Below are 27,114 nucleotides of genomic sequence, written 5' to 3' on the forward strand. Positions count from 1 at the left end.
CCCCCCCACAGTCGTTCACTCACCCTCCCCCAGCCCCAGGGATGAGGGAGAGAATTAAAGGATAAATGGGATACCCGTGGGTTGAGATAAGAACAATTTAATACAGATGATTTAATACACAGTGTAGATGCTCACCACCCCCTCTTATGCGAAGCCCATCTCGTCCCGAAGCTGCAATCCCGGACGAATGCGAGGCCCCAAAATAGAGAGGGGCAGAGAGAGAGAGAGAGATAGTACTCCGAGAGTGGGAGTACTGGGAGAGAGAGAAAAAAAAAAAGCGATAGAGCAAAAGCACAGCAAGTGCAAAAGAGCAGAAGTGGCGAAAGAGCCAAAGCACAAAAGCCCTTCTTCCCGGCTGTCCCTCACCTTTATGCTGGGCATGACGCTGCATGATATGGAATACTAATTGGCCAGTTTGGCCCTCAATCTTAAGTCCAAGTACAAATCACAAGGAAAACCGTGGACCCCTTGTTCTGGCTATGCTCCCCCCTTATCCTGTTGTGCTCCTGCACACTGGCAAGAACACGGCAGCTGAAAAGTCTTTGAGACCTCAGTGCCAACTACAAGCATCAGCTTGCTATCAACATTCTTCTCAGAGCGAGCCTCTGAGTAAAACCAAAACACAGAGCTCTTCTAGCTGCTAAAAAGAAGAGCTAACTCTGTCCCAGCTAAAACCAGGACAACTAGTAATTCTGAATGTGGCATATCTTTTGATATCCTTCAATGTATGTAGTCTACAGCTGCAGTAAGTTTCCTCCCATTTTATTTTGTGTGACCTACTTGAATAACCAGTCATCTGAAGCCATTCTGTATAACATGCTGTGTTTAGGAAACGGGGAGGTTTATGTCTTTATTCTGCAGGGTTACTTCCAGCTAATTTCACAAGCCCAGATCAGCAAATCTTTTCCTGTAGTAATTGTTCCCGCAGAAAACTCAATGTACAAGCACCATGAAAAATCTCTGAAGTTGCAACTCTGACCAGTTTCCTCTTCTCCTTAGGTCCTTCAGCAACCCTTCTGACTATAGTGGATGCTGAAGAAAATGCATTTGTGAGCACACACATAAAGGAAAATGATCTCATCACCAAGAATGTATGGCTTGGCCTAGCTCAGAGCTCTAAGGGTAAGAAGCAGCAACTCTGTGTGAGCATGAGCGTTTCATGTGGTAAATAAAAATGCATAAATCCTCAAATAAGAATTCAGTTTTGTGGTATTGATAGCCTACAGTAACTCCTGCCTGAGGTTGGAATCCCTCATTTAGGATGTATCCCTAATGTAATCTCTTATTACACAGCCCTTTGGACTTCATTGTAGCTTAAGTTTCTGCCTGTTGCACACTTAAGATAATCAGGAGGTGCTGAAATTAATTTTCCCCAACACTGTCATTAGTGCCTAATGGTTGAACTGCAAATGCATCAAACGCTAAAGATCTGGAGAAGAGGTGGGGCTAGAAGTGTTGTGTTCATATTTATTGCTTTTAATGTATGGGATAGTCGGTCAGCCCTGGTTCTGTTGCAATGTAAAGAAATCAATAGATTATGAATGACCTTGTGTAGCATTACGACACGTTTTGGTGATCTAAACTAAGCAATTTTTTTTCCCAGCAGATCAGTCCCTGAACTGGCTTGACGGCTCATCAGTTAATTATGCCAACTGGGAAAATAAAACTGCAGAAGTTAATGAAAAATGCAGCGTTATCCTGTCCACAACTGGCACGTGGTCCAAAGTTGACTGCAGTCGTAGTCAGAGCAGAGTGGTTTGTAAAGCTCCTTTAGGTACGGAAGCATTGATTTTTAGCACAGACTTAATTTTGTAGTGACTGTATTAAGGATTTTCTTTTCTTGGTGGAGAAAGTCTGTGTTGAAATAATGAAAGTGCAGTTCACAAAAGAATCTATCAAGTACCTCTGCGTAAGCAAGAGCCTTCTGTTGCTGTTCTGCCATAAAATTGCATTCAGCGACAAATCCTCTAGGAATTTACTTCTCCTGGCTCTCACTGTCCAGTTAAAGGCTAAAGGAGAGAAGTGAAATTTCCACTTTAGAGAGAGCATAGAGTAGTTACCCTGGGGTAAGAAGTGATAGTATCTCTCACGGGTGAGTCTCTGTAGGTGGGAACCGAAAGACTTGTAGGAGATGCCAAGTAAGAAGGTACTACAGACTGTTTCAGTCTTGAGGAGGCTTCTTAACTGGCCCCCCACAGCTCCAGAAAAAATCTGGCCTCATGTTGCTTCCTTATACTGTGCTGTGTCCAGGAAAGAAAGCAGTTACCTGAGCATTAAGCAAACAAGTTCTGAGAAGCAGTGGAATCTTTCTGATTTTGTGTACATCTCCACTGAAGCGGAAACGCAGGAACAGATTTAACTTCATGCTGCTAAGGAAGACCTCAACAAGATCTCTTCAGTCCAAGGGAAGCATAAATTCCCTTCCACTCCAAGAGAGTCAGGAACTTATAAGATTTCTGAAGTATACATACCTTGAAATGAGTGCAGCATTTACTAGTAGGTTTTTTTTACCTCCAGAAGTCCCCTCCAACCTAAATATGATTAGGAAATTGACAACAGAATGATCAAAATAAGCTGGTAGGTACTGAGTCATATGGGAACCGAACTTCCCACTTGATGAAGACTATTGATATGATGAAGCAGTTTGCCTCAACTTCAACTATAAATGTGTGCAGTATTAGCTACCTAAGCAAGCGTCAACCCCATGACAAAACATTCTTACCAAAACTCTTCAAAGAATAACTACCTCTGTTTCGTTCTTTTACAGGTTCTAATCATACCGGGGTGGCTGTAGCATTTGCCCTGCTAATTATCTTAGTCTTCATTGTCGGATTGGCGTGGTATCTCTATAAAAAGAAGCGTCTTCACTGGAGTGCCTTCTCTTCAGTACGCTATCAAAGAGGGATGAATGATGATGAAACTGATGATGTGTTCACAAAAGATAGCGACTGAGAAACTGTTCCTTCTGGGCAATTTAGCATGAACTTCACTGTGTGAAGCCATCAGGAATGAACTACTTGATGTTTTATTACTTCTTTTTGGAAAAGTAATAAGAAGGTTATTAATGGGGGCTAAATTTTGTTCTTTTATACAAGTGCAATTTTTATTCAAGTCCATAGTAATTATTTACATTTGTCCTCAGCCATTTAAGGTGCAAGGTTTCTAGAGTTCTGTGATGTTTTTTAATTTACAGTATTTGCTCTTTTTACTGGAAAGAGTTTTTAATGGAATAATTAATGCCAATAGTACTTCATGCAACATCACCTTAACGAATGCACTTAAAATTGCTGCATGAATTCCGTAACTTTGTACAATTATCCATCAATAATTTCATGCCAAATGATATACCATTTTGATATGCTGTAAGGGTTTTGCTGCTACCATTGAATTGCCCTGCAGAAGCTAACACAAAGATGATAAATAGGAGACAGAGTCTTTGTGTAGCAACTTTTGTAATAAGCAGTTAAAAATTTTGATATAGCAGGGGAGAAGGGAGTTACCAGATGCTAAGTGTTCATTTGCATCCAACTAGAATTCAGGTTTTCTGGTTATAGTGGAGGAAAATAATTTTGTGATTTCTCCCCCCTACCCCCCCTCCCCCAAAAGACACACAAGAAAAAATCATGTTATGGTGGTAAGAGAAGAATCTCCCTTAGAATGTAAAATGTACATTTTTGAGTAGAGAGTTATGGGGAATACCCTGCACTAAACCCATGCCATCTAGGAATAAATGAAATAACATAGAATATTTGAAGCCTGAGACTGGCAAGCTGGCAGATCACTACTCTTATCCCCTGAAGGTGGTAGTGGGGCTAACAAGAATACCCATTAAGGGCTAAGGGCAAACACAAGAAGAACTCAAGATAAAATAAAAGCCTTAACCCTATAAAAGCAAAGGCATGAATGATATGTTTTATCCTGTGACATATCTTTCTTTAAGTAAATGGTTAAGTTTGTTTTCACAGCTCCTTTCACAAAGTTTTCAAAGCACAAGTAGCAGGAATGTTTACAGTGAAAATCAGTATTTGGACCTAAGCATTAATTAAATAAGATTAAAAAACCTGCACCTAGAGTAGCATTTAGAGAAAGACGCACTGTGTTCTATCTTACGTCTTCAAACTACTCTGAAATTAGACCCGACTGATTTTCTTGTAGATCAGAACACAGAAAGGACCTGCTCTGTTTTATGGTCTGTTGCACTGTGACACCCAAAGACAGGAGTGTTGCAGTGACAGTGTTCCCTGTTCTGTAACGAGATCCTCCTGACATTTACTTCCCCTAATACTCTTATTTATACTAGGGTTAAATGCCTAACTTTATAGGTAAAATATGTCATCTGTCCAAGAAAATATATCTAAGGAAAGAGTGAGAAAGAATGTATGGTAAATAAACTTGTGTACATAAATGCCAAAAATACTTGAGTATTTTACATAAAACTTAAACTTGATTTTTGTATGTGGTGTGTCACTGTGGCCTTTTCTATGCACTCCAAAGAATGCTATAAAGGGAAAAAGGGAAGACAGAACTGTGTCTGTTAATTACTCTAATGATTTGATGAATTAATGTTTTGCAACAGTCTTTAGACTTCTTAAATGCACAATACAAAGAGCAGGCACACTGACTTTTATGAAGGAGGATACATAAAAGACCAGATTGGTTCCCCATGTGATGGTGGCATGATGCAGTAAGTAGGCGTACGCTTGGGCTGACGCGCTGAGGAAAGTACTACTGATTTCTCTGAAGCAACGGTGCGAGGTCATGACGTTCAACTGCCTTTTTTCCCCTGCAGTTTACCTTCCTTGACAGCACTTTTCTTTGTTCCTGTTTGCACTATTTTGATAAGCAAGTGTTTATCGTTTATACTGAGAAATAGAGAACCTCCTGTAGATACCGCTTTAGAGCCCGTTGAAACAGCAGCCCGAAGGGGCACAGTAGGGGAACGGTTCTGTTAGTTTGCTGATCAAAGTAAGCACTTTTGTAGTTTATTCGGTACCTCGGGCACAAGTGTGAGTACTTTATTTCTTCTTTCTCAAGGTAACTTGTAGAAAATGTAGTTGATGCTAGTTACTACGTAGGGAAGATAACCTTCACCCACCTTAAACATGCCCTGGTGTGAGAAGTGTTTGAAACATAACACAGCCTGGTTCCTGGCATCTTCTGGTTAACTTATGTGCCTAAGTGCTTTGCCAAATGACTCCTAATGCAATGGACTAAACCCAATGTTGTTTCTTCTTCTTTTCTAACTCTAAGTGGAGAAAATTATTTACAAATCCTCATGTTTTGAGATTTACTAGTTTTATAGATGTGTTTATACTTTGAGCATTTTTAGGTGTGAATCTGAAATGGAAAAAGGAAATTAGTAGTAAAATCCTAATTCTCCAACACACATGAGTATAGACTTTTTATAAAAATCGTATATTTTATTCTTATGAATGATGTAAATAATTTTTTAAGGCCCCATTTCTCATGTTTGTTTCATCGTACCTGAGTTGTCTAATCACTGGTAATTCTTATCTGAGTAAGCACAACTGCCTTAGTGCAGGTGAGTAACCCACTTTATTTGAAATACATAGATTATTTAGCAGTATTGTTATTGAAAGAATAAAGTTAAATAAAACACTAAACTGCTTACACTGGTTTTATTTCTGTGGAAGCAGTTATCACAGATAAGGCACAGCTTGTTAATCACTGGGTAAAAAAAAGCACATAGTACAGGGGCTGTGGTCACAATTAAAGTAGATAAGTAAATTTTACCATGATGAGAAGACTTCAGAGGTAATAAAAATGTTGGATGTATTTAAAAAGAATGCTAGTACCTTTCTTTTTGGAGTTGAAAACATACTTTTTCATGGAATATGGTTATACCTAGCTTTTAGTAAGCTGATTCTGGGTTTGCGGAGAAAGGGAATGTTCCTCTGTGCCTTTTTTTTTTTTAACCAAGGTGTAGTTCATTAGCACTTGTGGCCCATCTTGGCTCCAAAGCAGTTTCTAAGGGCTCCTGACATAACTTGTCATAAAATATGGGCAGTTAAATTACTTTCAGCCTTGTAACATTTGCAATTAAAGCATGACATGTATTCATTTTAAGTATCATCTGAACTCTGAATTCCAGACCTCCAAAATCTGCGACTGCTGGGAGAAACATCCTATTGTGCAAGAGGATGAATGAGGTCATCTGTTTCAAAGACACTTATTAAAAACTGAAGATGACGAGCAGGGCAATAGAAGCACTGAAATGAAGTGCTTTTCCCAGGTCGCAGAGTGATGGAGTTGGGAAGACATCCTAAAGCTCCTTCATCTTGGAGCACAGACTATCTGCTGGACCTTGGTAGCTCTAGGCAAAAACTGTCCAGGTAAATGCACAAAGGTTTTTTTGCACACTTACTACTTGATGGGTGACTCTGTCTCCTTGGCCTCCCTCTTGTTAGGGCTGAGCTCACTCCTGTGGCAGTGAGCTCCTCCCAGGGCGAGTGGAGCAGCACGGGGTTTGGTGGTTCTTCCTGAATTTTGCCCAGTCTCTGAAGACTCTGTCATGGAAAGGTCCATCCACATCTGCTGCTAGACCAGCCAGCATTTTTATTTTAACATTGTTTCTGTATCAATAACTTAATTGACACAGAAATCAACCACAAGTGCTGATGCATGAGCACTGATGGATTTGTTGTATTTCTTACCACTTTCCCTCTTTCTTTAAACCAAATGCACCATCTGCTCATTGCTCTGGACATCTGTTATACATCTAAACATTTTTGAAAGGAGGAAGTAAATTGCATGGCCTGTCAGTGATATTTGTTTGGTGTGGCTGCAAATAAACAAAGACCAAACATTACAATTTTCATTGCTAAAAGTTAGAATTTGAGCCCTTTATGCATCAGCCATTTGCTGAGTGTATGGAGCACAGCGGGATACATATGTAACACCCAGGTTCAGAAAAGTTAATTGAACTCATTCTGTTGTCAATAAGTACATAAAGTTCTTATTACCAAATTAAACAGACTTTGTGCAGTTTTAAAGCGAGAACTATGAGCAATATTAAAGAACTAAGCTTAGGAAAAACAGGAGATTAGCTACTGGAGAGAAAAATTCAGTTGTCGCTCTAATGGACCTTTCCCATTTAGTTCTGAAGAGTTTTAAGATGAGGGTTGACAAAGCACTAGAAAAGGTAATTTTCTGTTGATAGCAAATTAACTTGCAAATGGTGCATAGCGTAAATGCCATTCTAAAATGCTGCAATCTCGGTTTTATGGTATTTTCACATTGAAAACTCCTGTGCACTCTTATCATAATATCTGCCAGTAGTAACTAAGATTTTGAACAGATTTAGGGGGTAGGGGAGGATGGGTAGGGGAGGATACCAGATGAGGTTTTATTGTGATTACACAGTAATGCAACACAGACTGTAAGTCCTTCTGGATTTCTTCTGCCAATGCAGAAGGGACTATAATTATAAACAGAACACAGTTGTTTGTTAGCTTTGCTCCTTTTCAGCATGAATAGAGTGATTTACTTCAAGGTAGCTTTAAAGAAAGTGGAATTTCAGAGATAGAAAATAATCATTGCAAAATGTGCTTACTTCGTTGTGCTGGCCCCTTATGTGCACATTTTTTGTTAGAACAAAGATGTCTTTCTGCTTGCTGTGTCTCAGGACACTCATATTGATAGTAAGCATTCTGCTTTCTATAAAAATTCTCTTTCCAAATGTCATGTGTCACAGTTCTTCTTTAACAGATGATATAGAACTGGTAATTATACAAAAATGCGGTGCTTACACTTCGTAAAAACTAGCAAGTCTTGTATGCATATTCAAATTACACTTACGAAGTAGTTGGTTGAGATGATTTCAGAAATATGCATGGTTGAATGTCAATCCCCATTAGCAACCAAACTGCTTTCTGTTTCATTGAAATGTCTTTATTTTCATAAACATTATCAGGGTGTTTAAAGAGCATCTTGTGTCAAGTGAGCGTATGAATTATACATGTATGTGGATAATACAAGAGCATATTTACCCAGGGCTTGAATCATGAAGTACTTTGAGGAAAATGGCTGAGTTCCTGACATTTCCATCTTGTGTTGTCTCCTCTGGCCACCGTTCTGCTTTGTACCTGTTCTGTCTCATACCAGCTTCGCAGCCCTGATGAACAAGCCCCTAAACGATGGGCACAAGAGCCACCAGGCAGCCTTGCACTAGAGCAAGCTGCTGAGAAAGGAGACCAGAACACACCGATTCCCTAAGAGCAGCAGCCAGCTGAGTGCTGCCAGGAGCCTGAAAGAGGTGGGCTGAGCACTGCCTACAGCCCCACTGCACCAGCATGGGGTGCTGGGAGAGGGCCAGGACAGCCAGCACGTACTGCCAGAACATGCTGTAACACCAGGAGACCACAGCCTTGGCAGGGGTGGGTCTGTTCCCCCCCACTTTGCAAGCAATAAACCTACAGCAGCCAGGCAGAGAGAAGCTGGCTCAACCCCAGCCCAAGGACTCACAGCACAACAAGCAGGAATTTGCTGTGGGCAACAGCCAACACTCCTCTCTTCCAGCCCCTGGGGAACTCCCTCTAGACCTCCCTTCCTTCTGCAACCAGGGCTTCTCCTGCCACGCAGGCTCAGCACCTTTACACCCCCCACCAGTCTCACCTTGCAGGACCAGCTCTGCTTCGGAGCACCTAAGTATGGGCATTCTCTGCGTGGCTTTACTTAGCAAGGATGACTTGCCAAGATGCAGCTGTCCTAGGGGAGCTGGAAGAAGGCGGCTCCTGGTTTAAATACTGCCATGCCTGTGGGCACACCCTGACAAGGCACAATTGGAGACAGCTGAGTTGCCCTCACTTAGCCTCATGCTGCAACAGGCGATAGAAGCAAGACAGGTAAGATGCTCCTGCGAACATTTCTGCTTCTTTAGTGGACTTGCAAAAACTTTGCCCAATGCTGAACCGGTACAGAACCAGTTGTGTTTACACTGACAGGCTGTCACTAAGAGTCACTCGGGATTTACAGGTGTTTGCTTTTACAGGAAGGACACATTTGCATTCGCAATCGTGAGCTATCACAGCATTTTGAGGGAGGCCTGAGGTATCTGCCGTGCCTGGGGGCTGTGTGTGGTCACAGACATGTCCCTGGGCGCAGCATTGGCAGGAGATGGAGCTGAGCTCCCTACCAGACAGCTGTGCTCTGCAGCTTGCCACGGGGCAGTGGATGGTGGCGGAGATCTGGCAAGAACCAGGAATCACCCAACATAATGCGTTTGCTCTCTTGGTTGCATCCAGATCTAAACACCAATGTGGAGTCCAGGTACACCATGAGATGGAGTCCTCCCCGCTGAGGTCTGAAAGGCTGTCCAGCACGCAGCCATGCTTGAAGAGTGGCACTTAAAAGACGGGTTAAGGTAAGTGAATTTTACTTGCAATCGAATTCTTGGAAGTCACCTCTGTGTTGTTGACAGTGATATGGGGCGGAAGTGTATATCCAATTGTAGCATTTGGAATCTCTGGTATAAAACGTGGACAAGAGCTTAGCAAATTTGCAATCCACAAATTTAGGAGCTATATTTTACAGTGGGGGCTGGAATTCGTGTGTGAAGGTTTTGCTTAAACGCTGAAGGGGAGCATGTCATTTTGAAGTCAATGCCCAGAGTAACGATACAACACACAGCCTCCATAAGGAAAGGCTGTGTGCTTTAGAACAAGGTGTAAATAAACTGTTGAAGTTTACGGTCAAACTGGTTTAATAATGAGATACATGTGCTTGTGCTATAACTTAGTAGAGGCTGTGACTATTGTATGTTTACTGTGTAGGTGCTGATTATAAATTGTACCTTGTTCCAAAGCCTATCTCGAACATTCATTGGCATGAAACTATTTCATACAAAAGAAACATTAGAACATGCAAATTTGAATTAACTAGTTCAGAAATACTGGGTGGAGGCCAGCAGGGACTGTACATCACACTGACAGGGTGATAAAACAGGATCAGAATGGGAGTGGGAGAACGCTGTTAGTTGACCACCGCCTCGGGTGGTTATTCACTGCAACCAGCGTCATAAATGAATTTGTGCACGTTGTCATAGTCGGGCTGGAACTGCAGCAGAGCATGTTTGCTGTCATGACCATGACATGAAGCCAGTGGAGTTCGAAATTCAACAGCTACAAACAAGTGGGACTGGCTAGCTAGCTCCTGCTCTAATCCATGGCCACTGGGGTTGCCTCTGTTTGCCACCAAGAAAAAATTCAGCTTCGGTGAGTTGCAGGCAAGCAGATAGTGAGACAGGCTGTGCCAGACCCTGATGTGGCCAAGAGGCACAATATTGTAAGAAGGCAACTCAGAAGACATGTGTGAGGCCAAGTAGCCTGTGTTTGGTTTTGATGGCCTCCTCCACCCAAACAAGTCACCCCCTGTGTGTGACTTCAGGCTTCCTAAGCAGAAAGGAGGCAGAGACAGTGTGGTTTTGGAAGTTCATAGAAAGGAATATAACAGCCAAGGAAAGAAAAGCCACTGCTGAAGTAAGCAGAGGCAGCTCCAGCCTCAAATAAAGACCTGGAAAGACTATGCGAGGTGATAAGGATGAAGAAACTGAAACTCTGTGAACAGTCAGAGATGAAATTGCACAGACCTGTCTCCAGGGACCCCAGACTCTCAGAGCACCTGGCCAAGGGATTTATGAGAGCATATTAATGGAGGTTATGCATCACGGCTTGGTTTCCATACCAGTGTATGGACTGAGGGAACTTTTGTCTGCTAGAGGATAGTCTGTCTGCATTGCTGACAGTTCAGCTGCCCCCAGTCCAGATTTACCACTTTGGTGACATCACTCTTAGGTGAACACCATGTCAGGGTCATGCTACTGTACAGAAGTGCAGCCAGCAACTCCTTTCAGCTGGAAGCGATTTTCTGTTATTAGTGACTTTGGAGGTGCTGAAGAGAAGAGATGGAGCTGGTCCTGCAGACTGGGGCTTTGGAGGTGATTCATTCCTTGCTCTGCTTTCACCACAGTAACCATCTCAGAATCAGTCCCTTGGGCCATCTCCCACTGACCAAACGTGAAGCCCAGCCCCAGCGTGAACAGCAGAAACTGGAAACAAACCTTCCCCATTGCAGTGGCAAACTATTTTGTATAATTCAACTTCAAAATTTGCTTCTGCTGTTGTCTCCTCATACAGTTGATGCCTACTTTTCACTTACAAGTTCTGAGGCTTAGATTTCTGAGGAAATATCTTAACATGAGCACACAATGTCTGTGAGTGAATACAGCCTGTGCAATCCAATAATTTATTAAACTTTCCTCTTGTAAAGCCAGTTACAAATTAAAAAAGACAGCAGAAGGAATTCTGTAATAGAAAGGAGCAAAATTACAACAAATAGTAATGGGAGTTACATTCCCAAGTGGGTTCAAGCTGCCTGCAGCAACCCAAGAGCCAGAACACAGAGACAGTGCAGTTAGGACAGGGATAATCAAGGCTGTTCTGATACATAAAGAGATGTAGTCAGTGTACGGACTGATACCAAGTGTTACTTCCCAGGTGCCTTCTGCATTCCTGTTCTCTCTCACTTGTGACCTGCTCATCTTTTTATTCTTTGTGACAAAAAGGGGATGTTTGTAGGAGCCTTCAGTAAAGCTATTTAAGGCAAAACTCCAGTTAAACGTATGATAGACAGTAGTGGCCACCCTCTCAGGCTGGTTGTGTGACAAGTGGACAGTGTTTGCACATGCTGCAGTACAGTGGAAATGAGAGAAAAGCACAGATTATGTACAGTGTATTTTCCTGTACCGTCCACCTCAAAACTACAGTGCTCTGCGACACAGTATTAGTGACACGGCACAATTCGATGATGAATTGGAACAGAATCTGTTGCATACTGACTCTTAATTTCCTTTTCTATGAAACTTCTGTTTCATAGCTCGCAGGCCTTAGCTGCCACTTCTTCAGAAATGGAGACATCTGATTATAACAAACAGGCGCTGAGGCCCACATTACATACGGCTCTTCATTTTCATTAAGAAACTGGATGGGCCTTTGCATTCTGGGATCCCAAGACCAGATGAGGATCATAGAAAATGGCTAGCCACCAGGCTTCTTGAGTGCTCATGCAACCAATTTACAATGTGTCTAATACAGAATATTGTTTTAAACAATGAAATCAAGTTTCCGAAGTTAAGAGACTGAAGATGACTGTCATCTTTCACTGAGAAGAAAAAAAATTCTGCCTCTTCAAATTGCAAGTAGCTACAAAATCCTCCAAGAAGCAGTTCTTTTGGCAAAACAGCATTGTTTTCAAGTTTTGCTGATGACTAGGGACCTAGAGGAGACTGGAAGGGGATTTAGGGATACAGTGATGGGAGGAGTTCCAATTAGAATTTGGAGGAGGATGAAAGGTTTGTCATCTACTTACAGTAGTACAGAGGAAGTGAAATTCTTGCCTGTAACAATTTATCTAGGCACCTATTCACTCAGTAGGAAACAGTTCACTTGAAAGTTCAGGGATCCCAGTCATTCTAAAATCCCATATGGAGAAAGAAGGAACTTAACGCAGGAAAGCTGCTCACCTAAAAAAAAAAACCCCGACTGCCATCTAAAACCTGGAGTTTGTGAAGAACAGCTCTTCTGGAAATACAACTGAATCAATCTCACCTTCTGGACTGTATAGGGGAAAGGCAGTTACTAGTTTTAGGCAACAGGTGCTGCTTGGAATGCACCCGGAATGGCACCTGATGATCTATTTCAGTGGTGCTAGTCCCAGAGATTTTCTCCTGTGTTGGAGCATTTAAAATTTTAAGTTAAAGTGCTGCTTTTTACAGTTGTGTACCTGTGAATTTCTATTGGAAGGTAAAGAATCTCCTCAGGTGGTTTTATTTGTTTGTTTAATGCTCTCTCATAGAGGGTTTGACCTCTCAGTTGGACCACTTGGCTTCAATTATGTAAAGGCATTTTTTTTTAAGATCAGATCAGGTCATTGGTATATCCTGAAAAAAACCCACAGTGACTTATATTTTAGAGTTGCTTGCAAAATAAATAAAAACCAAATATTCTTTTAGCAGACCATGCTGCGATCCCAGATGTTTGCATGTTGGAAATTCATAAGGAAGCTTAAGTCTGCCTCCTGTAGTGCAGAAATGATTCTTGTGAATTTTCCTGCCAGTATGACAGGTAATGATGAAAGCAGCAGAGAAGACAGGCAGGAGGAGGAGGATGCTTCTGACTTTGCTTCTTTAAGATACACTGTTCATCAAATAAGCAAGGGGCAAACAAGTTTGGGGTCATTAATATTTAACAACAGTTGCTGTTGTTTAATGTCTTTGGGCAGCGGTGCAAATCCTACGGTACTGCAGATGTCACCAGTCTTTAAATACAGTAGTCAATCAAGTGGAGTTCTTAAAAACATCTTTGCTACACTTGTGCTGGCAAGTTGCAAACACCAATCATTAAACAACCGCCTCTTTCTCGTGGCAGTTCGTCCGTATCACCTAGTCCAGATGCTAGCATGACTGTCCACACTGGTGGCTGACTTCACGCTGCAGCGTTTCTTCACAATCATGTTGATGTATGCCTTCATGATCTTTATTATCTCGCCCACCTAGAGAGAGAACACAATAACAGAGGATAAGCACATTAAAAACCTAATTCCATTGAGACATTTTGCAGAAAAAGATTCCCCTTGTCCACAGACATGGCACTATAAATTTTGCATGTAATACTAAACGTGAACATGATAACAAAGAAAGAAATGCTTTACAAGTTTGTGCTCTGTGGTAGTGACACTTTAAAGGCTTGTAGCTCAAAGAAAAGCAACTTTAATGCTACTAAACTTTTTTTTTGAGTTTGTGAACTCCCTGTTCATATACTAGAAAGGAGTGAAAAAACCAAGCACACCCATGAGCACCCAAAATTTGAAATTCCCAGTGCACTGGAAGACCATTCAACCTCCTTCACTTTCTAACCAGCATCATTTTTTTTCTGCTTATCTCTGTATTCAAGAAGAGGTACCATGCCACTTTAGGTGTAAGCTCCCTTCGTCTTGTTCCTTGGCTGTCCAGTCCATTCAGCAAGAGTTCTTGCATATGAATTTCTCTAGTCCATGGAAGTTAGAGCTTTACTGACGTGCTAGTAAAACTGCACAAACAACAAGTCTTGTGCTTTCACATACCTGGGATGTTTCAAAGAACATTTCTCTCTCATCCACTGTAATTTTGAAGGTGTTAGGCTGTGGTGCTCCAAAGAATACAATGTGCTCATACTGGAAAGTTTCTAGTGGCTTAGGATCCCCTCGTTTGTAGACAGACACGTTCTCTGTGCTGACTCCAAGCCAAAGATCATTTGGAAATCCACCCTCCTTGCACTGCAGAAAGAGAAACATGAAATTCTGCATAAATATAGTGGAGGATCAAATCCTCTCTGATTCAAGGAAAAGCTCTCTATTTCTGGCTCCTGTAAGGTATTTCAACTCTCCATCCCAGTAGATAAAAGCCCGATGTCTGCAGAAGGAATCTCATAGGCACTCTTGTTGCAAAGATTTAGAAGTGACATGGTCGAGTCAAATACTAGTTGAGTAATAAATAATCATAATACCTAAAACTTCTATTGGATTTTTAAGTGATTTAGGAAGTCTATATTCCCATCATTATTTTAAAGATAATATAGTGAGGGCAAGCACCTTCCCATGGTAATCCACCTAGGCAGCGATAAAACTGATAAAACTGGAACTCTGGATTCCTACTCCAGCAGGCTAAGCACAGTGGTCTAAGTGACCCAGTCTGAGCTGGTTTTGTTGTTCTGCTGCAGAACAGTATTGCACTTTTTGCCAGTAAGGACAATAGAGCTTCATTTTACTTCCACTTTCACTAGCCATCACCTCCTTAAGCTCAGAAAAGCTTCCCAAGTTCTATTGCTCTTCTAATGAAGTGGGAATTCATTGTCTCACTTTATTTACCAGGATGCACCTGCTTGCTTGCTGTATGCTCTCCACGTCACACCTCTTTGGGTACACAGTATTACAGGCTCACCTTCAGCTTAGTAAGGCAAAATGCAGCCATTTCCTGAAATTCCCTTCTGCTGCCGAGCAATGTAATACACACAGCTGTATCTGTTCTCCAGACTGATGCTTCTCCTTGGCAGTAGTTACACAAGTTTATACATCACTCACCTCAACATCAAAGAGGGTTGACCCGTAACCCGGCCACTCCTTTACAATGGACATGTATTTCACCATGGCCTGATGCTGAGAGAGTCCCTGCAGCTTGGTCCATTTCTGTGCTATGCTCGCCCGAGCAGCTGAAAGCTCTTCCTTTACCCACATCTCCATCATCTGCTCCTCTTCTACCTTCTGCTTTTTTACAGAGCCTGTCTTGAAGCTACGTTTCAATGTCCCTTCAAGGAAGCTGGTCCGTCTCCTCTCCAGAGTATGACTGGTAGTGCCACTGCTCTTTGTTGAGTGCAGTATTTTGGATTTTAGTCTGTTAACTGGGTAGATTCCATCAAGGGTCCAACTTATTTTAGAATAATCTCCATGAAGATACTGCAGCCGTAGAGCTGCTAGGCGCTGCAGAGTGTCTTCGGGTGCAGGAAAATGACCATCTATGAGGCTTTCATGAGCCTGCAAACAAACAAGAAGTCCCCAAACTCATTAGAAAGCAGAAGCACACTTAATTCACAGCTGGGTCCATGTACAGATTCCTGTGGCATCTGCCCATCCCATCAGGAAAGCCAATCTCAGCAGGAAAGACATAATTCAGGAGGTCAGAGCAGACATTATAATAAAGAAGTCAAAGTCTGTAACTGGTCAATGCAGGGGAAAACACCTCTTTCTGTGAGCCTGGACAGGACGGATCTCTGAGGGGCCCCTATCCTGTACTGCAAGTCTTACATGAGGAACAGATGGGAGAGACTGGAATGGAGGCAATTTTTGTGCTGTGCGAGCTACAGCTTCTGTGTGGAGATTATATTCAACACCAGAGAGTTGGATGTAATAAACTCAAGACTCTTGACCTCAGTCTCATTGCATACCAGCACCTCCCACGTCCTCCTCTTTTACCTGATGTCTCCCCAAATCTTTTTGCTTCTCTCTGCCTGTTTTTCTATGAAATGTATTTATGTGTTTTTTTGCTACATCCATCTAATGCCTGGATAACATCTACTCTCCTACTGTTACTTCTCTTCTACCACTCTCTGCTAGTGAAAGCTGTGTGCATTGAAAGCCTTGTCTACAGGGAGTCCAGTACAACTGAGTTTCCACAGAGTTCCGTGAAGTCTTGTTCCTGACCGTTTCCAAGACATTCTATACTTAACAATACTTAACCTTCAAGAAAGAAGAAGAAATTTCAAGAAAGCCCTTTTAGGGAACCGTTGTCTGTGTGATGTACATGCCATCCATTTGACTGTCAACGAGTTTCAGTCTTCATGACACTGACTCCCTTTAACACATAATAATTAATTTTCAACAGCTATAATTTTCAGAGGCAAGATCAAACTCCTGATTGGCAGTAAGAAAGATGGATGAATCACACAACTGGGTACTCCAGTCAGTTTATCTTTTAATCCCCAATTGCAAGGTTATTTCATACCAGTGTGATCTCTGGCCTAACTAGCATCATTGTGCTATGGAGTATAGCAACTTAAAAAAAAGATTACTCAGCAGATAAATATTATCAACTACATTCTCTGTTCCTTTTTCTGTAGCACTCTTCTAGTGCCTCTCAGTTAATCAAAAGAAATCAGTCAAAACATAGGTTTCTTTTAGTCAATTCTATATATTTTAAAATTAAAGACACAGTTTAAAAGCATTATATTATCCTTGGTCTTCCAATTTTTTGAAGCCTTTATTCATTTTTCCTTCTTTTGTTCTAATACTCCTCTTCTATAGAGAACCTCACACTATATCTGCTTGTTAGATTCCAGGCGAAAATCCAACACACTAAATTCTTCTGTTCAAACCAGCATTCCCACTTCTAATGCAAAGGTAAGTCAGTTTCCTGTATGTTCTTGTGTGCTTCTGCCGCCCTCGAAACCAAATCATTCTCCCAGAGCGAGCTTACCTGCTCAAACATGAAGGCAAACTCCACCCCATCTTTGGGAACATTCTCAATATCCAAGAAGCAATAAAGCTTAAAATACAGCTGCCACTGACCTTCTTCCTCTTCTTCTTCAGAGCCAGCAAGTCTGTAAGATAGGAAGGAGAATGAGAGGTGAAAAAAAACAGTAACCAGAAGCACCACGGTACTGGGATGTCCACAGAGCAACTCACAATATGAAGGTACCCCCAGATTTCTGAAACAGACTGTATACAGAACGACCTAATTTACCAGGACAATTTCAGTGCAGCAGACTTTTCTGGTAACTTCCATTTTTATCTCCGATTCACATGAAATTTTGATTCTGAAGGACCCAAAGTTCTTATCAGATATACTTGATCAAAAAAATAGATCAATGGTTCTAGATAAATGCAAGAATTGACAGCAGCACACAAAGTATTCCCCATTTTCAAGATACTGTTTCCATGTAATCTTGTGACTGTGAAAAGCATCAGCCTTGCCATCAGTTGGAACAATTTTATTTTTGTCTTTAGAACAGATATCTATAATAGACTATGGCATTGCCAGCTTCTTTCCCAATTTGCTTTCTTTGTATGTCTGGCCACAAAATCACAGTCCACAGTAAGAAATCAGAGCTGCACTTCTATGCCCAAATCATTGCTTTCTCTTCCAATATAACTATCATTATGTAAATTGACAAGATCATCAGACTTTAGCAAGCCTTCCCTGAGCTCTGCTAATAAACCATGACTTTTTGATAAAAGCACGAGTAATTTTGCCCTGATGAGCCTGACAAAGAATGCTTCTTTCTCACTGAAACAGATGTGAACATGGTTTTCCACACAGTGAGAAAGAGCACTTGAACCTTATGGAAAGGAAGTTCAAACCAGAGAGAACAGTTGAATCACTGCAGCTGCTTTGCATAAAACTACCTGACTATACTATCACCTAACCCAGTGTTACATCCAATTAGGAGTTAAAGATTTTATGAAACGTTCTTCTACCTCTCAAACTTGGCCAAGATATCAGCCACAATCACCCGACTCTCAACAGCACGGTCCACCTGCTGATTATGTTCAAAGAGCGCAAACATATTACGGCTGTCCTCCATTGCTAAACCTCGGATCAGCTTTTCAACCACCTGCAACATCAGAGACAGATCACAGAGCAGGTATTACACATACTTTCACAACAAAAAAATCAGTATCTCTTCAGGACACTCATCATTTCATAGACCTCCATCACATTTCTCGCTTGATTATCTTGTTTCCAGATTAAAGAATTCTAACCCTAAACAATCATTTCCTGCAGGGAAGTCATTACTTATATTTGGTCATCCTCTCTGTCCTTTTCTGTTCTCCTTTTGGAGATGGGGGAATTAGAACTCTGCGCAAGATACAGGCATATGATGGATTTAGATGTGATGATATTTTCAGTTCCTCTAGTAACAATTCCACTCTTTATTACTATTTTTACCTCTGTTTAGCACTAATGTTTTCACAGACATCCCTACTGTAACCTAGAATCTTGCGTCTGACCTGCTAACAATTAAGTTACTGATAGAATATCCCTTCCAGAAGGGATTATGAACTGGAATTTCAACTCGTCCAGAAAACTGTGTTTAGCAAGTCTTCAGAATTATTACCTTTCCAATGAGCAGAACACCAAAACTGTTTACATTTTGCAACACAATTGCTAAGTCTACAACTGGGGCATAGGCCTTGCATAATCCTGAACCTGCAGAAGAAGCTGAGCTTTCCCTACAGACTTTGCAGATACAGCAAAAAAATAGTAATTAAAAAAAAAAAAAGGAGGAATGGGAGATGACTGGGAAACAGGAGTCCCTTCAACAGACTCAGTATCCAGACATAGCTGTGTGTTTACATCTAGTTAAGGCTACTAATGCATTACCTCCCCAGCGCTTGTGTGGGAATTGATGGTTATTTTACAGGAGCCGCCGCCATGGCAGTATACAGTTGTGGTCATTTCTTCACGAGTGAGAAGAGCCTGTATTTCCTCCTGGGAGGGCACAAACTCCCTTGTCTTTGTTCTCTTCAGGGAATCACTTATGAATTGCGCATACCTGTCGATCTCTGAGCCTGGAAAAAGGTCTTTTACCCTAATTGTAAAGAGAAGCATAAAAAAACATTACATAGAGAACCAGAAGGCATGCACATTACTATACAACTTGGACTACTGTACGTAAAGAGTTTAGTAGAGACGATGTCAAACACAACCACAGGAAGAATGAGCCGCTTATTTCCTAAGCCATACAACCTGCTTTTATTAGTCATTCTAAAGTCACTTCAGTGGCATTTCTCAACAATGCAGGAAATAAGCAGTTCAAACTTTCAGGAGTTTAGTACCGGATGAAGATAGTAGGATTGACTATCTCAATTTACAAAACTGAGATTAAAAACTATGAAATCAAATGTAAACTTTTTTTTCCCATTTATTCTTAATTGTTTTTTAATTTGCTGCCTGTGCTTGAGTCACTTTTACAGTATTTTTCAGAATCAAGAAGATAGAAAGTAGATGTTCATACATGGTTCTCTTCCCTCCAAGGCCAGCAGTTCCAACTCTAACGTTATCTGCAACTCCAGTGATAAAAACATGAAATGGCAACATGGAGTATTCCTCAACACCTCTTGGAACCAGGCCCTGGATGTAGCTATTTGGTGTATCGGCACAAATTTCACCTCACTCTTTCCTCACTTGGAAGGAACCAAATAGATTTTATTGATCTTTCTCATCATTAATGAATGGAGGGAGGCTATATGGCTGCAGCTTAGCCCCAATGCAGGCTGCTTTGGAAGGCTGCGTTAGATGCTGAAGATGAACTGGGAAGAAATGTAAATGATTTAGTTCGTGAAAATTGGAGGTTAAAGCAGGTTAGAAAAATTGTAAGCATTATGTGCTTAGTTAAGCAAACAAATACTGAAAAATTATAAATTGCATTTACAGTATATCTACTACTCCACAGTACACCTTTTGCCTGTGGCAGCTGCAAGGTAGAAGATATTTCAATGTATGTGAAAGTATGGTGGTCTTCACCTTTCCTGCAGGCTGAGAATGTTTACATGGACATTAGTAAGCAGTAGGTCATCAGCTCTAAATTCACTTTAACACAGTCTCACAGTATTCTCTTTGGGTAGCCTTACTCTCCACATCCAGTCGACACAACAGATGGGTGGCAAGGGGGAGTATGAATACAACAGAACAACTGGTAGTAAGAATTGTGCACAAAGGTAGGAGGCTGCAACGCGACAGGAAGATGTTTGCACAGGATGACGGCAAGACAGGTACCTACAACAGGCAGTGGAAGATAAGCAGAGAGAAAAGAAATAGGCTGCAAATGAAAAGGACGTGTACCTCCTCAGGTGGAACTTGAGGTAGCGCAGGATTGCTCTACTGGGCAGAAAAGTGCAGCTCATGCATGACATCAGCTGCCAGTGGTGCAGGTTCCCAGTACTGTTGGGATGCGGCATGTGATTAGTTTGTTTGATGAGCTGACAGTACACTTCATCACGAAGGGGCTTCAAATCATGGCAGGTCTGCAGAATGCCTTGGATAATGGGTATGGGGTCAGACACTGTCTCGATCTCCTGAAGGGAGTTAAAGATCTTCACTGCTTCATCCTGTAAGCTGCTGTAACCTTTCTCTTGTTGCACTGGGGAATGATCACAAAGGCGACAAGAGGTGAGCATCTCCCTCATTTTCTACTGGCCCAGCAACACTACTAGCAATTGTACGAACCTGTCACAGAAGAACAGCAACCTGAGCACTAGCTCATCTCCTGAACTGAAATTTATACTCAAAATTTATTAATGCTTCCCTTTTAAATGTGCAAATGCAGTTTCAGTTAGTATTTGCCAACATCTAGTTTGTCTCCACTGCAAACCCATTTTTGGATATACTGTGCAGAAAAGCAGAGTAATGTTTTTACAGGAAATTAGCACTGAAATCTAGTTCAGGCTTCAGTGTCTGCAGATGAGGTGCCAAGAGACAGCTTTTGGCACCGCATCTGCAGACACAGGTGAAGAGGTGGCAGAAAGTCATCTCTGTGTAAACTGTCCGCTCACCTGAGAGCAGCTATGAAGCAGAGGGTCACTAACGCAGTTAAGGCTTTAGGTGCCTGAATGCAGACACCAAAGCCTGGCTTGCACAATTCCAAAATTCTGTGTTGTGCCTGTATTAGCTTTGACCCCTGAGCCAACACAGAATTCTGTCAAACTGCTGTACCACAGATGCAGCTTTTACCTATTGTTTAGATACAAAATGCCTACACCAAAACTGGTTACATTTTTTAAGCACCTAAATGCCTGCTTTGAATTGCTCAGAAGTATTTGATACCACCATACTGCTGCAGGCTTTCATTCTCCTTGGCACACCTCTGGGGCTGTAGGTCTTTCTGAATCTCCTATACAGCCACTGCTTCCCCAGTGCCATGCATTAATTGTACAAATACAAAGCTCTGTAGCAGTAAGTTCCACAGTGTAAGTACTTGCTCTGTAATTTTTCTGTATTTCAGAATTTTTCTGTTCTTTTAATCTGCAACTTAATTTGATCCTTGTATCATGAGAGACAGTGAGCAGTTACTCCCCTCCTTCACTTTCTCCATGACAGTCCTCTAGCCCTAAAAACTTCTTTTTGAGGCTGAAGAATCCTGCTCTATTTAGTCTCTTAATTGTGGGCAAGTCTTTCTATGCCTTTGATCATCTCTGGGTAGGTTTTTACTTCTCCTATATCATTGTTAAGATATGGCAGACCAAACTGCATCCCATATTCAAGATGCAGGTGCATGATACATCAATACTGCTGCACGAAGACTTTTTTCCCTTTTCTAAGCTTTCAAAGCCTTTCACTAGCTGTTTTGTTTCTGTGCTCAGCACAAGAGTTGACATTTTCATAAAGCTATGCAAATTTTTGTTCACTTTCCTAAGCAGAACTAGATCACTCAGACCCATCACTGCCTATGCGGAAGACTGTTTTTCCCATATAGATTGCTTTGCATATCTAGATTGGAATTGACTTCCGAAAAGATTTTGTGGCCCAGTCACTCCATGTTAGAGATTCCTCTATAGGTCTTCAGCAGCAGCTTTCAGTTTTAGTATGCCAAACAGTCTGGAATCATCAATAAATCACTTTGGTTTTCTGGTTCCCTATCAAACAGCTTAGCTCTTTCATGTTGCTGAAGCATTTGAAGAAAGAATTCATTTAGTCTGGTTTTACAGTAGCTTCTACATGAATACTATCCCACTGCCACTTGCAGATGCAATCCTGTTGTAGGATTTGCACTGGAGCCATTTGCACCCCAGCTGCAACTCAAGGATGACAGGCTGCACGTATCCTGGATGGATGATAAACTATCTGCCCCCGTTTACTTTAAGATGCAGTGTTCCCAAGATATGAGGTAGTGGACTCAGAATACACTTCGTGTAGAGAAAGGGACTGCTTCTTCTCTCTGAACTATGTGGGCTATACTGCCCTAAAGGGACTTCATCTACATAGAAGGAGCTTACAGACTACAGCAGATTCTGTCACACAGGTAAAATACTTACAGTTGACACTAACATCTCCATATGGTAGTGGGAGCAATGGGGAATGCAAAGGGTGCTGAGTATATCGCAAGATTGGGTTCCTCCTATATGTCTGTTCTACTACTTCAAAGTTCATGCTGTTTTCCTAAAAAAAAAAAAAAAAAAAAAAAAGAATTATCCTCAAATGGGGATAGTATTTCGCAAGATGTCCCTACAAATTTAGGTTCAAGCTCAACCACCCCTATCTAAGTTTCTGAAGGTCCCTAGAAGGACTAGATGACCAACGCATAATTCACATATAAAAATTATTCTGTACATTATTTCTGAAAATTAAACATAAGAATGGCCATGCTGGGCCATACCAAACGTCACCAAGCACAGGATCTTGACTTCAAATGTGATTTGATTATTTAGTTGCACAGTCATTTTCTTTTCTTTTTTTTTTTTTTTCCCGTAAGACAGCAATCCCATTTCTTGCCACAGTCTCAGCAATGACTGGGTAAGGCCAGTGGTGGTCTGGCTGCTCCCAACTCACTTGGGAATTAGCATGATGTCACCTACCCTAATGTCACGAATGAGTTGCTGTGTAGGTGTTTCTATGGGAACTTTGCTGTCAATGACACCTTGAATGGCAGAGGCCCAGCGCATAGCTTCGTTCAACAGCTTCGTGTACAGCCTGTAGGAGTGCTTTCGCCCATGGACAATGATGTTCCAATAGCCTGTGGAGAAACAAAGAAGCCGGAAGGTGAAACCTGCATCCATGTTATCTTCTCTTTTTGTCTGTAGCACCTGGCTGAGGAAAACCCTTGCTGCTTTGACAGCAACATATGGTGTGTCTGGTTAAAACTGACTCATTCTCAAAACATATTTATCAGCAGGAAGGTCCCAATCCAGGTTTTGGTACAAAGACAGCTTTCCAAGATACAAGTATCCTGCAGTGTAACATGAATACTTCCCTGCCAACCTGGCAGCTCACTTTCACAGACGGGGTTTGGGCTACACTGTGCTATTCATCACTTAGAAAACGACGACTCTACACACAGCACCCAGTCAGATTGCCAAATCAATTCTCCTAACTTTTAAAAATAATGTGTTTGACATAAACTGAGAGAACAGGTCAGGGCAATGACAACTCACTCTGCTAAAGGCAGTCGTAGACATCGGTTGAGATCAAAACCAAGGAAGATTTCTTATGAGTGAGTAGAATAAATTTCCCCTCATCTCACTTTACTAAATGCTTCCAGCCCTTTTTAAAAACATCCCAAGTAACTCCACTACTCAAATGTCCAGTATTTCAAGTCTTGTTTTAAGGTTCACCTTTGTTCAGGGGATTCACCCTTTGCCTCATAATCCAAATTCCCTCCCAAACTCATAAGGCAAGCAATAGAGGCCCATGCCAGATCCTGCCTTCCCAGACCTGTGTCACGCTGCACAGTAAGCAAACATAGGCCCTTGTCATCTTTTGTTTCTTAGAAGTTGAGTGATGCTACAACAAAGACTTACAGTGTATGCCATTGCTGTTATTTCAGAGAACAACACTGACTCCAGAGACAAACATAGGTCATGCTACAAAGTGGCACTTATTTACGGAGAGGTACTGATAATCACAATGTCAACTATGAGAACTCACATCCCTTTCCCTATTTGGGAAACACTTAGATAAACAGTGACACTACTCAGTGAAAAACCATCAGCACTGAGTATCTCCGTCAGGTGTGAGGGACTTACCGTCACTTGCACGCTACTCTCTGGCCTTTTGCAAGTCTCTTACAGTTTCTGTGGGGACAGATGTTTGCAGCCAGACACAGAGCCTCAGATAACAGCAAGACCACCTTCTCAACATGACACACCACCACATTCCTACACCGTCCCCTCTTCAGGCAACTCCACACATGGAAAGTCTGCTAATTACCACTTTCTTCCTCTTACCTGTGTCTTTGAAGACCCTCTCATCGGGCTGCACTACGGAGCAGAGGCTATTGAGCACAAGTGTGCCAAGCTTGGCAGCTGTGCGCTCAGATGACTTGTAGTAATCGAGGGCAGTGTTTGTCAGAACAAACCAGCGCTTCTTCATTTTCAGAGAGGACATCTTGTTGTTACTCTGAACCTCTTTATGAAGCCAGCCTAGCACAGGAACACAAACATGTCAATGGTGTTCACCACCACAGCAATCCTGCCTCTTGCCTGGTGGCTCTCTAACTCTGGGACCAGAACTCCACCTCTCTGCAAAAGGCTCATGCCGGGAACTACCATCTCTGCTTTCCTGACTATAGCAGTATCCTGCACAGTCACTATAAGAAATTAGCCCAAAATTTTCCACAGAGCTGTTCCATCCTTCAGCCTTACGTATTTTTTTTTTTAATCAATGATCTGTGGTTTAGTTTGCCATCACCATGACGGCATCCTCTATTCAGTATGCGTCTCTCACAAGTCACAAACATCTGAATAAATAGTTTACAATTCATTCTTCCAAAGAGATGCCAAATTCCTATCCAAATCTCAATGGAAGAGGTTTGGTGATACATGTCTACTAGTATACAGATCTGTAAGTATTACTTGCATCTCTTCCTCCCATGGTCAGGAAAAATAATTTCTCTCTCATTTTAGATTCCTCACAAAAGAAAAAAAGAAGAAAAAGAATAGAAAATTCAATACTATGAAAGAAAAAATGAGAGTCTGTGTTGCTGAAACCGTCTAAAAGACAATTTTCTATTCAGAGCTGTAAAACGCAATGTCCACCCAACAAGGCAAAAAGTTCGAAGACTGTGGGACTGAGCCCAGATGTTCCATATAAAGAAAAAATAAAGAGACAGACCTTCCCAAATATGTGTCTTCATGGTTACACCACTGTCACACAGATATCTTACTGTGAAGTGCAGAGCACACACTGACTTTTCAAAGTAGCATTCCTTTTTTTCTTTAACTAATGAACAATGAGAGATAAAAGGAACTGTCGCCTTGCAATTAAGTATTTTGAATTTAAAGTATTCAAATTGCTGTCCCATAATCTGCTTTATATCACTCAATCTTCTTGAAATGTTTAAGACTAGGATGGAAGGCTTATGCCACTTTTTGATGACCCTTTTCTTCCCGTGCTCCTGCCTTGCCATGACCACTCTCAGACCTTTATTCCCTCATAGATACTTTCTGGAAGATGTAAGACAACTTGCTAATTCATCACTTGCTTTCCACAGATTGGATCAAGAGTGTTTTTGTACTTTTAAGACCATGTGATGAGCTGAAAGTACTGAGGAAATTCGAGACAAATGGGGGAATATTTTGTAACGTGTGTGATCACTACTCATGCATCAGCTCCTCCACCTCCAACTAAGCTCTAACTAGAGACAAAATTTAAATCTTTTGATCAGCCTCAGAGAATTATTCTCACCTCACTATGTCTACCAGAATCAGGTTAGTTTGTTTAGCTGAGGACAGCAGCAATCCCACAAAGATCTCTCTCCCTCCCTCTCTACACGACAGGTGTCAGAAGGAACAGAGCTTTCTGAAAACAAAAGCTGCATTGTCATGTCATAGTCAGTCTAAGCCAGCTGCTCTTAAACAGCAGCCATGCTCCCTCCTATTCCCTGGTGGCATTTGATGGACATGTTGAAATAGGCTATGGAACTAACATCAGAAAACTAAACGTATAAAGAAGCACTTAATTTTTTCCAGCTTTAGCTGGAATTTTTAGCTTTCTGAATCCATCTGACAGGGAATCAGATAAGAGCCAGTGCCAGCACAAGACAGAACGCAGCAAGTAGCGGATAGGAAGGTGGCATGGGGCAGAGAATGGTTGTTTTTGGGGAGCTGCTAAACCCTAGATTGGATTAGCTACAATCAAATCTCTCCCTCAGATTAAAAACAGAAGATGAGTTTCCAGTGTTGTAATTGCATGCATTTCCTTTCACCTCTCACAAGGAATTCCTGGCCATCGACCTTAGATTCGCCTTTTGGTTTCTGCAGCAGGGAGATCCAGTGATGCATCTCCTCAGGGGTGTCGCTGTTGCAGTGAATCACTCGATTTGCTGTGATGATCACAAAAGAATTTGGCCTGCCAGAAAACAAAAGTATTAAAATTGGTCTTAAGCATACAAATATCTCAACTTACAGCACACTCAAAGCCATGTCCTCTACTTTCCCATAAAAAATGCAGAAAAGATTCTCTGAATACAAACTAGAGAGAAGTGTAGAAACACTTGAGAGTATCTCCTGTGCAGCTGGTCTGCAAACTGATGAATGCAGAGACCAGATAAATGGAATTATCTTTCAAAAGCTATTTCCGAAGACTAGAAAACATTAATTAGCTAATGACCAGCTGTAAAATGTTCTGTGTTCGTAAGCAAGGGACTTTGTTCTACCCTCTGATTGGACTGAATTAGTGCTCGTACCACCGGGCTGAGCCAGGGCTGTACTAACAGCCATTCTCCTCCTACTTATTAAAACCAGTGATGCGGTAGCAAACGTAGATCCCAGCAGGGATCATTCACAATTCTGATGCTTTACAGAAAAACAGAAAAATAAAAATATGACCAGGAGGATAGACTCAGAAAGCTCTGA

At 41.6% G+C, this 27,114-nt stretch overlaps 3 protein-coding genes across 5 annotated transcripts in view; 2 read left to right on the forward strand and 1 right to left on the reverse strand.

Moving 5' to 3' along the window:
* Window positions 1-3,595, forward strand: part of LY75 (lymphocyte antigen 75) — a 46,950-nt gene extending 43,355 nt beyond the window's left edge. For 2 of the 3 annotated variants that reach the window (XM_086615376.1, XM_086615377.1), the window contains 3 exons: window positions 1,000-1,122; window positions 1,604-1,774; window positions 2,768-3,595. In XM_086615376.1, the coding sequence (XP_086471502.1) occupies window positions 1,000-1,122; window positions 1,604-1,774; window positions 2,768-2,952 (479 nt within the window). In that variant the 3' untranslated portion in view covers window positions 2,953-3,595. The remainder of the gene's footprint in view (window positions 1-999; window positions 1,123-1,603; window positions 1,775-2,767) is intronic. The other variant, XM_086615375.1, reaches the window with a different exon arrangement.
* The window catches only part of PLA2R1 (phospholipase A2 receptor 1), a 177,778-nt gene that overhangs the window by 108,521 nt on the left and 42,143 nt on the right, over window positions 1-27,114 (forward strand). The window lies entirely within an intron of this gene.
* Window positions 13,453-27,114, reverse strand: part of LOC104373597 (unconventional myosin-X) — a 93,049-nt gene continuing 79,387 nt past the window's right edge. Inside the window, exons 31-41 of the mRNA XM_086616155.1 lie at window positions 26,466-26,608; window positions 24,487-24,681; window positions 23,119-23,276; window positions 22,579-22,702; window positions 20,390-20,687; window positions 18,929-19,136; window positions 18,022-18,158; window positions 17,021-17,144; window positions 15,133-15,582; window positions 14,137-14,328; window positions 13,453-13,566 (exon numbers count right to left, since the gene is read on the reverse strand). Of these exons, the coding sequence (XP_086472281.1) occupies window positions 13,453-13,566; window positions 14,137-14,328; window positions 15,133-15,582; window positions 17,021-17,144; window positions 18,022-18,158; window positions 18,929-19,136; window positions 20,390-20,687; window positions 22,579-22,702; window positions 23,119-23,276; window positions 24,487-24,681; window positions 26,466-26,608 (2,143 nt within the window). The remainder of the gene's footprint in view (window positions 13,567-14,136; window positions 14,329-15,132; window positions 15,583-17,020; window positions 17,145-18,021; window positions 18,159-18,928; window positions 19,137-20,389; window positions 20,688-22,578; window positions 22,703-23,118; window positions 23,277-24,486; window positions 24,682-26,465; window positions 26,609-27,114) is intronic.

The sequence above is a fragment of the Tauraco erythrolophus genome, chromosome 8 (genome assembly GCF_009769465.1).
Source record: "Tauraco erythrolophus isolate bTauEry1 chromosome 8, bTauEry1.pri, whole genome shotgun sequence".
NCBI lineage: Eukaryota > Metazoa > Chordata > Aves > Musophagiformes > Musophagidae > Tauraco > Tauraco erythrolophus.